The sequence below is a fragment of the Coregonus lavaretus genome (genome assembly GCF_964263955.1).
Source record: "Coregonus lavaretus genome assembly, chromosome: 32".
NCBI classification, from domain to species: Eukaryota; Metazoa; Chordata; class Actinopteri; order Salmoniformes; family Salmonidae; genus Coregonus; species Coregonus lavaretus.
The window spans coordinates 23,890,470-23,905,032 of record NC_140019.1 but is presented as its reverse complement, the minus strand read 5'-3'; the positions used below and the strand labels follow the sequence as shown (position 1 = coordinate 23,905,032).

Sequence of the window (14,563 nt, the reverse complement as noted above, 5' to 3'; positions counted from 1 at the left end):
AACAACAGTCCTGCTTGCACATTGCTAGTCAGATAATATTTTAATAGACTTTATTAATATACAAATTGCATACTGTTATTACGGGTCGCATGTGAGGTATATATACAAGATATTACCCACTACATCACCATCATCATCATCATCATCATCATCATCATCACCACCACCACCCTCATTGTGTAAGTTCCTGCCCCTGATCCTTGGCCCACTCCCTGCTCCGGGGTGCAGTTTCCCCTGGGTACAGATCTAGGATCAGGTTCCCCTCAATCCTAACCTTAGCCATTCGTAAGGAAAATGCCAAACTGACAAGCATCTAGGGGCAACACCCCACTACCCACCTGGAAGACGAGGACCATGCCCACCACCATGGAATACATGTCGTATTTGCCCAGCTGCTTGCTGAGGGCTGCGCTCATGGCCCTGAGGGCCTCCAGGTATTGCTTGAGCACCTTCTTCCCCATGTTGGTCAGCACCTCTGACGTGTTGCCCTCCACCACCAGCTTCACCCAGTTACCATGGGACTTCTCTGCCACGCGGAACTGTTCGTAGCCCTCCTCTGTGGGGAGAGTGAGCGAGAGGGAGGGAGAGAGAGGAGGGAGAGAGATATGAGAGGAAGGCGAGAAAAGGAAGGTGTTATGACAAAGTGTGCATGTGATATAAGACGCATATTAATGAATCAATACATTTCCCATCATGAACAATAAACTAACTACTACTACTGCTACTACTACTGCTAATACTACTACTGCAACTACTGCTAATACTACTACTGCTAATACTGCTAATACTACTACTGCTACTACTGCTAATACTACTACTACTGCTAATACTACTACTACTGCTAATACTACTACTACTACTACTGCTGCTACTACTGCTGCTACTACAAGTTGCACAGGTAGACAAAACATAACTAAAAGTAGCACCTTTCAAGACTATGTGTTGTATATATTTTACAATAACAGGCTAATAGTTACTCCTGTGGTAGTAAGAAACCACAGGTAATAATTTACACAAATTAAACATGCTCAAATCATTTGTATTGGAGACTTGGAGTAAAGCATAAATCAAATCAACTGCACTTAAATGAAGTGGGCCAAGAGTACATTCACTCCGTATCATTTGTATGCAGGTGTATAGCTCCATTAGCTCCATTTTCAATCGAACGCTGCTGGCACCCGCCCACCCGACTAGAATCACCACTCTCGACGGGTCTGACCTAGAGTATGTGGACAACTACAAATACCTAGGTGTCTGGTTAGACTGTAAACTCAACTTCCAGACTCACATAAAGAATCTCCAATCCAAAGTTAAATCTAGAATCGGCTTCCTATTTCGCAATAAAGCCTCCTTCACTCATGCTGCCAAACATGCCCTCGTAAAACTGACTATCCTACCGATCCTTGACTTCGGCGATGTAATTTACAAAATAGCCTCCAACACTCTACTCAGCAAATTGGATGTAGTCTATCACAGTGCCATCCGTTTTGTCTCCAAAGCCCCATACACTACCCACCACTGTGACCTGTACGCTCTTGTTGGCTGGTCCTCACTACATGTTCGTCGTCAAACCCACTGGCTCCAGGCCATCTATAAATCACTGCTAGGCAAATCCCCGCCTTATCTTAGCTCATTGGTCACCATAGCAGCACCCACCCGTAGTCTGCGCTCCAGCAGGTATATCTCACTGGTCATTCCCAAAGCCAACACCTCCTTTGGCCGCCATTCCTTCCAGTTCTCTGCTGCCAATGACTGGAACGAATTGCAAAAATCTCTGAAGCTGGAGACTCTTATCTCCCTCAATAACTTTAAGCATTAGTTGTCAGAGCACCTTACCGATCACTGCACCTGTACACAGCCCATCTGAAATTAGCCCACCCAACTACCTCATCCCTATATTGTTATTTATTTTGCTCTTTTGCACCCCAGTATCTCTATTTGCACATAATCTCTTGCACATCTAGCATTCCAGTGTTAATACTATTGTAATTATTCTGCACTATAGCCTATTTATTGCCTTACCTCCATAATTTGCTACATTTGCACACACTGTATATATATTTTCTGTTGTATTTCTGACTTTATGTTTTTTACCCCATATGTAACTCTGTGTTGTTTTTATTGCACTACTTTGCTTTATCTTGGCCAGGTCGCAGTTGTAAATGAGAACCTGTTCTCAACTGGCTTACCTGGTTAAATAAAGGTGAAATAAAAAATAAATAAAAAATTAGTCCGCTCGTAATTCACTTAACATTGAGGTTGCCAACTCAGACCCAACTCATAATAGTCAGGATGTTAAATAAATCCTTAAACATTGTTCACTTTCATGTATTAATTTCATTCAAGCATTTTAATAACCTTGCAGAATAGCATTTTAGGTAGGGCAACTGTATATTCGTGTAACCGACAATTATGGATGACGACCGTCATCAAAATACAATAACCATGTTAAAATGTTATGGGATGCATTTTCTATTGTAGGCCACTCTGGTAGGCCTACATTATGATCAAAATAGCCACAATAGCCTACTTGGCCACTGGTAAAACTGTAACTTAAAGCGGGTACAGCCTCAATGGTCACAGTAAACGCGCGCTGGAAGTTGCACAGAATTTTCACAACGTTCAAGCTTGCGCTCAGCAGACCTGAAATTTGCTCAGAGACGAAAAAAATGACAGGCAACATTGACAGTGACCATGGTCATTTGGCTGACAAATAACAGTCTCCCAAAATTGCATGACCATCACAGCCCTAACTTTGGGAACAATAACATTCAAAAGTAGAGTATAATACAGAACAGCCCTTCGTCGCTTTGGCTTTATTCTACTGTTCTAGAATTCACACTACTTGACTGATTCCTGATCAGAATAATAAGAGCATAACTATGATAAATGGTGATTGTGATTATGTCAGACACAGGAATGGAGGTGGAAATATTAGAGCCTTCAGCCATGGGCATGAATAAAACAATACAGATGGTCCTCTGTCAGAGAGAAAAGGAAGAGGGATGGGTCAGAGGATGGCCTTTTTAGGTGTCCACAAGATGCCGGAGGTTATTAGCAAACCAAAGAGAAATTAAAAAAGACAGTCTAAGAGAGAGTGAGAGACATGGGCTGTATACTCTACTGTGAACTTTCATTACCCTATAGTAGTGCTGGGCGATTAACTGAAAATGAGGTTAATTTTCCATTTTTAAACAACTAATTGACGACGTCGGTTTAATTATTTGAATTCCATTTTTTTCCTGTGAGCTCAAAGCGCAGTTTCTCTAGAGATAAATCAGATCCAACCTGAACTGTTCAATGACGTAGTAGGGAGTTGTAGTTTCCAACAGGCCAATATTCTACATAGTTTAGCCCATAAAACGTGGTAATTCACTACAATGAGCATAATCCATTGCGATTCTACTTGTCCGGTCTGTTTTTCTTTTACGCCCGCTACGGAAGAGACAGAAGAACGCAAGATCATGAGGGGATATAGAGAGCAGCTGTTGCTTCGCAAGGTATCTCTACCTGAAAATACATAATCTAAGTGATTGATAGTTGGTATTCAGCAGTCATAAAAGTATGTCTTATTTACTTTGAAGAACTACTAAAATAGTGATTTAGTCAGACAGCATAGGCAGCACCTCTATAAAGATGAGATGATAATTTGGAATGAAATAATAAAGTCATCAAATAAAACACAACTGAAATATTTTATTAAATTAAAGTAATGTGAATCACTGATGGGTAATATGTGATAAGTAGTAATGGCAGTCACTACCATCATGGGACTTTTATTAATTGTTTTATTCTGTGTTACAGCATTCAACGCAAATAATCTAAACCGAAAACCGTGATTATTTTCTAATTGAAACAACTTCAAAAAGCACTAAATTGCTCAGTACTACCCTATACTTCCATCAGCTCATCTCTAACAGACAGGAAAAAGTTACAAAGAAATTCAGGGTGATGAATGAAGGCATTGTTGGTTGATCGATATAGAGCATATAAATATTACATCTCTTGAGGTGACTAGCTCTAAAAAGTAGATATGTCTTCATTAAGTATTTACAAGCTATACTGCTATTGTCACATCTACCATATCTCTACAATTGTACCCCCATCCTTCAACCACTGTCACCGACTTCTATGGACACGACCCCTGCAGCTAATGTAACCAGTTGTACTGCTAAACACCAATTACACAAACAATAACAAATCATTAATTTACTCATTCAGTTACTGTACACTACACAGGACCAACTTTCCATCCTGCTCTGATTTCGCCAATAGAGAAGTGAAGATAACACACCATCCATTTGGCACCATTCAACTTTCATTTCATTCATTGATCATGGGCTAGGAGAGATGAATGCCCTGGCCTTGCGTGAGCCAGATTTTTTATTCCATCCCCACCGTCTCCTAATGTGATTATTACGGCCCTTACTTTCCTCATCGGGCAGCCAGCTAATTGCTGCAGCCAGGCTCAACTCAGAAGGAAGGAAGGGGGGAGGGGGGGAGAGAGAGAGAGAGAGAGAGAGAGAGAGAGAGAGAGAGAGAGAGAGAGAGAGAGAGAGAGAGAGAGAGAGAGAGAGAGAGAGAGAGAGAGAGAGAGAGAGAGAGAGAGAGAGAGAGAGAGAGAGAGAGAGAGAGAGAGAGAGAGAGAGAGAGAGAGAAGAGAACCACAGAGAGGCGATCAGGGAGAGAGGGAACAATTAGACCTTGACATATCAGTATAGGTACAGGCGACACACCATGGCATACCGTTAGTCTCTTCTTTCTTGAGCAGTATTTAGATTGGACAACATCCATTTTGTATACTGCACAGCCAAACATATTTCATGCACTAGCCTTTCGTTATCCTCGAAATAACAAACATATTTTGTTCATTGATAATGCTTACTATTAATAATTTCATTTTTCTGTTATCCCAATTTTGGGAAATGTAGAGTTTAATACAGCATATTTTAATGAAACAATGGATTAGCTTTAGAAGAATCCACAAAAGATGAGACAAGGTTAAAAAAGTATGAAATTCTTTGAAAAACAAATATCAAAAGAAGTAAGTGGGACTTGTCAATGAGGCCGAGGGGCGGCCCTTCACTTGTAGTACGATACATCATTCCAACCAGTGGCGGGCTTCTTCAATAATCAACCCACTGTCGTATTGCTGACTCATGAAATCATCAGTGTTATTTTTGCCCTCCCACTGAGGCGGTTGGCCAGGTTTTTAGAGAGGGGGATGCCACAGCACTTAGGACAGAAATGAGCCCCGTCAGCAAGAACCCAAACCTCTGGTGCCCTCCCGTTCCCCTCATCCATACCTCTGTACCTCCTCCACTCCAGAGAAACAAATAAATAAGCTCAATCAATCAACCACCAACCGCCAGTGAGACAGATTGCTGGAGACAAAGGAAAGAGGGGGGAAAGTGCAGTATTGCAGTAAGAAGTACAGGTTATACAGTGGGGAAAAAAAGTATTTAGTCAGCCACCAATTGTGCAAGTTCTCCCACTTAAAAAGATGAGAGAGGCCTGTAATTTTCATCATAGGTTCACGTCAACTATGACAGACAAAATGAGAATTTTTTTTCCAGAAAATCACATTGTAGGATTTTCTATGAATTTATTTGCAAATTATGGTGGAAAATAAGTATTTGGTCAATAACAAAAGTTTCTCAATACTTTGTTATATACCCTTTGTTGGCAATGACACAGGTCAAACGTTTTCTGTAAGTCTTCACAAGGTTTTCACACACTGTTGCTGGTATTTTGGCACATTCCTCCATGCAGATCTCCTCTAGAGCAGTGATGTTTTGGGGCTGTCGCTGGGCAACACGGACTTTCAACTCCCTCCAAAGATTTTCTATGGGGTTGAGATCTGGAGACTGGCTAGGCCACTCCAGGACCTTGAAATGCTTCTTACGAAGCTACTCCTTCGTTGCCCGGGCGGTGTGTTTGGGATCATTGTCATGCTGAAAGACCCAGCCACGTTTCATCTTCAATGCCCTTGCTGATGGAAGGAGGTTTTCACTCAAAATCTCACTATACATGGCCCCATTCATTCTTTCCTTTACACGGATCAGTCGTCCTGGTCCCTTTGCAGAAAAACAGCCCCAAAGCATGATGTTTCCACCCCCATGCTTCACAGTAGGTATGGTGTTCTTTGGATGCAACTCAGCATTCTTTGTCCTCCAAACACGACGAGTTTAGTTTTTACCAAAAAGTTCTATTTTGGTTTCATCTGACCATATGACATTCTCCCAATCCTCTTCTGGATCATCCAAATGCACTCTAGCAAACTTCAGACGGGCCTGGACATGTACTGGCTTAAGCAGGGGGACACGTCTGGCACTGCAGGATTTGAGTCCCTGGCGGCGTAGTGTGTTACTGATGGTAGGCTTTGTTACTTTGGTGCCAGCTCTCTGCAGGTCATTCACTAGGTCCCCCCGTGTGGTTCTGGGATTTTTGCTCACCGTTCTTGTGATCATTTTGACCCCACGGGGTGAGATCTTGCGTGGAGCCCCAGATCGAGGGAGATTATCAGTGGTCTTGTATGTCTTCCATATCCTAATAATTGCTCCCACAGTTGATTTCTTCAAACCAAGCTGCTTACCTATTGCAGATTCAGTCTTCCCAGCCTGGTGCAGGTCTACAATGTTGTTTCTGGTGTCCTTTGACAGCTCTTTGGTCTTGGCCATAGTGGAGTTTGGAGTGTGACTGTTTGAGGTTGTGGACAGGTGTCTTTTATACTGATAACAAGTTCAAACAGGTGCCATTAATACAGGTAACGAGTGGAGGACAGAGGAGCCTCTTAAAGAAGAAGTTACAGGTCTGTGAGAGCCAGAAATCTTGCTTGTTTGTAGGTGACCAAGTACTTATTTTCCACCATAATTTGCAAATCAATTCATTAAAAATCCTACAATGTGATTTTCTGGAAAAAAAATGCTCATTTTGTCTGTCATAGTTGACGTGTACCTATGACGAAAATTACAGGCCTCTCTCATCTTTTTAAGAGGGAGAACTTGCACAATTGGTGGCTGACTAAATACTTTTTTTCCCCACTGTATAAACTGAGGGCTGGGCTAGGTTCAAACAAAACATCTAACTAACTTTAAAGTAACATTATTTCCGCACAGGGAGAAAGCATGTTTGAACTATGCCTAATGTGTAGGAGAGTTTTTCTTTGAATTGCACTGTAAGCTTTGGTTTTGTTGAGCATGTGAAGATTTCAAACCTTCATCTCCGCAGACTAAGAATAAAGTTCAGTTCATTAAATTGGACCCTGGATTGTGGTGGTTGTTTCATCTCCTAATTCAAAAAGTTTAGATTCCAACACCTCTGTTCTATTCAGCGCACAGAACGCAGAGATTCTCTGAGAGTATTCAGTTTGGCAAGAATCCAAAGGAATATTTAAAAGTAAGTAAATAATGTTTTAAAAGTATAATTACATGAGTATCAAAAGCAAAACTACTGTCTTGGTGAACGCAAAATTAAGTGCTGGTAGTAATGTGCATCTGATAGTTTCAATATGGGGGCAGCTTTTAGACATTTGGATGTGCCATGGACTGAACACTACTATCCTTCACATATACAATGTGGACACTGGGGATATACTATTTGACGTAAAGGGGTAATCTGCACTTCCTACATCCATTTCTGGACTTATAAATTAACGATATGTACCCATTGATTGTTGAAGAATATACAGTCGTGGTCAAAAGTTTTGAGAATGACACAAGTATTGGTCTTCACAAAGTTTGCTGCTTCAGTGTTTTTAGATATTTTTGTCAGATGTTACTATGGTATACTAAAGTATAATTACAAGCATTACATAAGTGTCAAAGGCTTTTATTGACAATTACATTAAGTTTATGCAAAGAGTCAATCTTTTTCAAGACCTCTGCAATTAACTTCTGGGCCACATCCTCACTGATGGCAGCCCATTCTTGCATAATCAATGCTTGGAGTTTGTCAGAATTTGTGGGTTTTTGTTTGTCCACCCGCCTCTTGAGGATTGACCACGAGTTCTCAATGGGATTAAGGTCTGGGGAGTTTCCTGGCCATGGACCCAAAATGTCGATGTTTTGTTCCCCGAGCCACTTAGTTATCACTTTTGCCTTATGGCAAGGTGCTCCATCATGCTGGAAAAGGCATTGTTCGTCACCAAACTGTTCTTGGATGGTTGGGAGAAGTTGCTCTCGGAGGATGTGTTGGTACCATTCTTTATTCATGGCTGTGTTCTTAGGCAAAATTGTGAGTGAGCCCACTCCCTTGGCTGAGGGAGTAACTCCACACATGAATGGTCTCAGGATGCTTTACTGTTGGCATGACACATGACTGATAGTAGCGCTCACCTTGTCTTCTCCGGACAAGCTTTTTTCCGGATGCCCCAAACAATCGGAAAGGGGATTCATCAGAGAAAATGACTTTACCCCAGTCCTCAGCAGTCCAATCCCTGTACCTTTTGCAAAATATCAGTCTGTCCCTGATGTTTTTCCTGGAGAGAAGTGGCTTCCTCACTGCCCTTCTTGACACCAGGCCATCCTACATAAGTCTTCGCCTCACTGTGCGTGCAGATGCACTTACACCTGCCTGCTTCCATTCCTGAGCAAGCTCTGCACTGGTGGTGCCCCGATCCCGCAGCTGAATCAACTTTAGGAGACGGTCCTGGCGCTTGCTGGACTTTATTGGGCGCCCTGATGCCTTCTTCACAAGGCAACAACAATTGAACCTCTCTCCTTGAAGTTCTTGATGATCCGATAAATGGTTGATTTAGGTGCAATCTTACTAGCAGCAATATCCTTGCCTGTGAAGCCCTTTTTGTGCAAAGCAATGATGACGGCACATGTTTCCTTGCAGGTAACCATGGTTAACAGAGGAAGAACAATGACTTCAAGCACCACCCTCATTTTAAAGCTTCCAGTCTGTTATTCTAACTCAATCAGCATGACAGAGTGATCTCCAGCCCTGTCCTAATCAACACTCTCACCTGTGTTAACGAGAGAATCACTGACATGATGTCAACTGGTCCTTTTGTGGCAGGGCTGAAATTGAAGTGGAAATGTTTTTTGGGGGATTAAGTTCATTTTCATGGCAAAGAGGGACTTTGCAATTAATTGCAATTCATCTGATCACTCTTCATAACTTTCTGGAGAATATGCAAATTGGCATCATAAAACTGAGGCAGCAGACTTGGTGAAAATTAATATGTGTCATTCTCAAAACTTTTGACCACGACTGTAACTTATAAATGCCTCATGAGCTTAGTGCAACTGTCGTAACCCATTAGAACACAAAATATAAGCATGTTTTACTCCAATTTTTGTAAACAAAACAAATGTAAACAAACAGTCTATAGCCTCAAAATATGGTTAAAACTATAATTTTGATATCATGGTCAGTCTTTGCATCCATTGCTCTGTCTATTAAATTTAGAGTGGTTACATTCCTCCAGCCCCATCCCAGAGCTTTTTACCAAAACGGGGGTAGGGAAGGCTTTGTTATTGTCTCAACAGCTGATTGCGGCTTTAAGGGCTCCACCACGGTGACCCATTCATCATACTCTGTCAATAAAAAGACAAACACTCGTGACACACACCAGTCAGAGGTCACAGCCTTGGGGAAATCACAATGTTCGCCCATCAATGTCCACCCATTCACTCTAAAATATGAACACCTAAAATGTGTACCAGCACCTTTTTCATTCCAGCACTATGTAATTGTTCATGTACAGTGCCTTCGGAAAGTATTCAAACCCCTTGACCTTTCCACATTTTGTTAGGTTACAGCCTTATTCTAAAATGGATTAAATTGTTTTTTCCCCCTCATCAATCTACACACAATAACCCAGAATGACAAAGCAAAAACAGGTTTAAATTTGTTTAATGAAATGTCATATTTACATGAGTATTCAGACACTTTACTCAGTACTTTGTTGAAGCACCTTTGGCAGCGATTACAGCCTCGAGTCTTCTTGGGTATGACGCTACAAGCTTGGCACACCTGTATTTGTGGCGTTTCTCCCATTCTTCTCCGCAGATCCTCTCAAGCTCTGTCAGGTTGGATGGGGAGTGTTGCTGCACAGCTATTTTCAGGTCCCTCCAGAGATGTTCAATTGGGTTCATGTCCGGGCTCTGGCTGGGCCACTCAAGGATATTCCTTGTACCGAAGCCACTCCTGCATTGTTTTGGCTGTGTGCTTAGGGTCATTGTCCTGTTGGAAGGTGAACCTTCGCCCCAGTCTGAGGTCCTGAGCAGGTTTTCATCAAGGATCTATCTCTCTGTACTTTACTCCGTTCAGCTTTGCCTCCTGTTCCTGACTGGTTTCCCAGTCCCTGCCACTGAAAAACATCCCCACAGAATGATGCTGCCACCACCATGCTTCACCGTAGGGATGGTGCCAGGTTTCCTCCAGATGTGACGCTTGGCATTCAGACCAAAGAGTTCCATATTGGTTTCATCAGACCAGAGAATCTTGTTTCTCATGGTCTGAGAGTCTTTAGGTGCGTTTTGGTAAACTCCAAGCGGGCTGTCATGTGCTTTTTACTGAGGAGTGGCTTCCGCCTCGTCACTCATCTCCACAGAGGAAGTCTGGAGCTCTGTCAGAGTGACCATCGGGTTCTTGGGCACCTCCCTGACCAAGGCCCTTCTCCCCCGATTGCTCAGTTTGGCCGGGCGGCCAGCTTTAGGAAGAGTCTTGGTGGTTCTAAACATCTTCCATTTAATAATGATGGAGGCCACTGTGTTATTGGGGGCCTTCAATGCTGCAGACATTTTTTGGTACCCTTCCCCAGATCTGTGCCTCGACACAATCCTGTCTCGGGGGCTCTACGGACAATTCTTTCGACCTCATGGCTTGGTTTTTGCTCCGACATGCACTGTCAACTGCGGGACCTTATATAGACAGGTGTGTGCCTTTCCAAATAATGTCCAATCAATTGAAATTACCACAGGTAGACTCCAATCAAGTTGTAGAAACATCTCAGGGATGATCAATGGAAACAGGATGCACCTGATCTCAATTTCGAGTCTCATAGCAAAGGGTCTGAATACTTATGTAAATAAGGTATTCTAAAACACTTTTTTTGCTTTGTCATTATGGGGTATTGTGTGTAGATTGCTGAGGATTTTTTTTACTTAATCCATTTTAGGATAAGGCTGTAACGTAACAAAATTTGCATAAAGTCAAAGGGTCTGAATACTTTCCGAAGGCACTGTATGCTCACCTTGAGATGGACATGTGTTAGGTCAAAAAGGGAAGGAGGCGAGCTGCCTTGACGTAGGCACCACTGTGTCAGTCTAATAGTGATTGGTGTGGTATTGCCACAATCAATTGCCACTTTGGTTGAACTTCGAACCACATTGCTTGCTTGGTCTTTGGCTGGATGTGACCTTGACATGCATTAGGGCTGCTTTAATCAAAGTGACACTGACTGGGACAGCAATAACCTGAACCTTGCGGAGTTCACTTTAAGAGCAGTCACTTTCTCCAATTGTCCAACTTCCTCTATCTGAGGTTTATGTCAGATTGAACAGAGTCCATTGAACAGAGTCCCCTGTTCCTTTCACTGAGGAAAAACAAAAAGCCAATCAAAGGAGGTCCAGTAATTGAAATACTGTATGTAGGAAATAAAAGGTAATGAAAAAAGAAAAAGAAAGATAGGAGCTACGCCACTGACTGACTTTAGCATTTCATCATGTATTTTCTGTGTTTGTCAAGAAATAAGGCTCATTTACTGTATGTGGATGTTAGAGTAGATGTCTAGGCATGTCTGGTGTGAGATGGATGTTAGAGTAGATGTCTAGGCATGTCTGGTGCGAGATGGATGTTAGAGTAGATTTCTACTGTAGGTGTGAGCTGGATGTTAGAGTAGATGTCTAGGCATGTTGGTTGTGAGACTGATGTTAGTGTAGCTGTCTAGGCATGTACAGTGTAAGATGGATGTTAGTGTAGCTGTTTAGGCATGTACAGTGTAAGATGGATGTTAGTGTAGCTGTCTAGGCATGTACAGTGTAAGATGGATGTTAGAGTAGATGTCTACTGTAGGTGTGAGCTGGATGTTAGAGTAGATGTCTAGGCATGTTGGTTGTGAGACTGATGTTAGTGTAGATGTCTAGGCATGTACAGTGTAAGATGGATGTTAATGTAGATGTCTAGGCATGTCCATTGTGTACACAGGAAGAACAAGGATGCTTTGAGGTCACTATCTCAGAGTTGTAATAGCCTCAAGAACTAGACTTAGGTCCGCTGCTTGTAAAGTAGAAGTCCCAGAATCACTATGGAAACTGGCAAATGAATAATTTGCTGAATAGTCTGCAGTGTGGACAAGGGCCTTCCTGGCAGCCATTTTAGGTCGAACTCAGAACAGTCATTTAAGACCTGTGTGAGTTATCCTCTCTCTTGGCAGCAGCTAATGGGGATTCTAATAAATACTAAATACTTTTGAGCTACTCTACTAGAATCTAAATTTGCTTTAAATTACAGTTGCACTAAGCAGCCACTCTGATTGATTAGCAAGCATTTTTCTACCGTAATGAGCATTCATCACTCAGAGGCCTGTGGGGAGCTGAGTCCTGAAACAAAAAGAAGGAGATGAAGGGGAGAGGGTGGCGGTGGCGGTGAATTGATAATAAGACAGTGAAAATGTTAACAGTTGTGAACATAGATGATTATCAACCCTGACTTATCATTAATATCTTTACTCAGGGTTCAATGTGTGTCATTTATCGAAATACTCAGGTAATGCAAACGTCTTGAACTGTGGCATGTAGAACTGCGTCTGCGTGTATGCATGTGTGTGAGTGTATGTCTGTGTGTTTGCCTGTGTGTGAGTGTATGTCTGTGTGTGAGTGTATGTCTGTGTGTTTGCCTGTGTGTGAGTGTATGTCTGTGTGTTTGCCTGTGTGTGAGTGTATGTCTGTGTGTTTGCCTGTGTGTGAGTGTATGTCTGTGTGTTTGCCTGTGTGTGAGTGTATGTCTGTGTGTTTGCCTGTGTGCATCTATGCGTGTGCTATTTAGGTGGCGTAGAGCACGGCGAGCACAGAGGGCATGTTTTGACCTGACCTCATAGTTTCACTTCAGAATTTGCCGTAATTGGATGAACGTCGATTTTTGACCAATTCATTCCGCATGGTTACAGGGTTAATTCTGTGTGGTTACAAGTTTAACAGAAACAACTGAAAGGGTTAAGTTTAGGTATTTATTTCGAGTGGTTAAGGTTAGGGTTATGGTTTGGGGAAGGCTTAAAACTAAATAATTAAAAACAATGCGCTGTTTCCATTAAGTATCATCAAGTACCCTCCCTGCTTGCAAGAGAATGGTGAATTGCTGTGGCGCAGTGGTCTAGGCAGCGATCTGGCTCTGAGTGGTGCAGTAGTCTAGGCAGCGATCTGGCTCTGAGTGGTGCAGTAGTCTAGGCAGCGATCTGGCTCTGAGTGGTGCAGTAGTCTAGGCAGCGATCTGGCTCTGAGTGGTGCAGTGGTCTAGGCAGCGATCTGGCTCTGAGTGGTGCAGTAGTCTAGGCAGCGATCTGGCTCTGAGTGGTGCAGTGGTCTAGGCAGCGATTTGGCTCTGAGTGGTGCAGTAGTCTAGGCAGCGATCTGGCTCTGAGTGGTGCAGTGGTCTAGGCAGGGCTCTGGCTCTGAGTGGCACAGTGGTTTAGGCAGCCTCTGGCTCAGCCTCTGGCTCTGAGTGGTGCAGTGGTCTAGGCAGCCTCTGGCTCTGAGTGGGGCAGTGGTCTAAGCATCCTCTGGCTCTGAGTGGTGCAGTGGTCTAGGCAGCTCCCTGGCTCTGAGTGGTGCAGTAGTCTAGGAAGCCTCTGGCTCGGAGTGGTGCAGTGGTCTAGGCAGCCTATGGCTCTGAGTGGGGCAGTGGTCTAGGCAGCCTATGGCTCTGAGTGGGGCAGTGGTCTAGGCAGCCTATGGCTCTGAGTGGGGCAGTGGTCTAAGCATCCTCTGGCTCTGAGTGGGGCAGTGGTCTAAGCATCCTCTGGCTCTGAGTGGGGCAGTGGTCTAGGAAGCCTCTGGCTCGGAGTGGTGCAGTGGTCTAGGCAGCCTATGGCTCTGAGTGGGGCAGTGGTCTAGGCAGCCTATGGCTCTGAGTGGGGCAGTGGTCTAGGCAGCCTATGGCTCTGAGTGGGGCAGTGGTCTAAGCATCCTCTGGCTCTGAGTGGGGCAGTGGTCTAAGCATCCTCTGGCTCTGAGTGGGGCAGTGGTCTAAGCATCCTCTGGCTCTGAGTGGGGCAGTGGTCTAGGCAGCTCTCTGGCTCTGAGTGGTGCAGTGGTCAAGGCAGCTCTCTGGCTCTGAGCCTCGTAATTTCCAGCCCAGTGCTATGCCATAATTGTTTATTCTTGGGGGGTGAGCGCCCCGACGAAGGCATATATCGACGTCCTCCGAACGTTTTCAAGCATCTGAATTCAACATCTCTTTCTTGTGACCAGCCTGTGTTTTGACACACATTCACCGATAGGAATCTGCATTGTGAGACTTGGCTTTGATCAAGATCAAGCACTCTGAGGAGAGAGACACATTCACGCCCAGACACACTCACACCCACTTACACTCACACCCACTTGCGCCCACA

The 14,563-nt window shown here is 43.5% G+C and overlaps 1 protein-coding gene across 1 annotated transcript in view; it reads right to left on the bottom strand.

Moving 5' to 3' along the window:
- The window catches only part of LOC311107914 (GPI ethanolamine phosphate transferase 2-like), a 120,781-nt gene that overhangs the window by 46,830 nt on the left and 59,388 nt on the right, over window positions 1-14,563 (bottom strand). Inside the window, exon 7 of the mRNA XM_084150514.1 lies at window positions 339-556. Within this exon, the coding sequence (XP_084006640.1) occupies window positions 339-556 (218 nt within the window). The remainder of the gene's footprint in view (window positions 1-338; window positions 557-14,563) is intronic.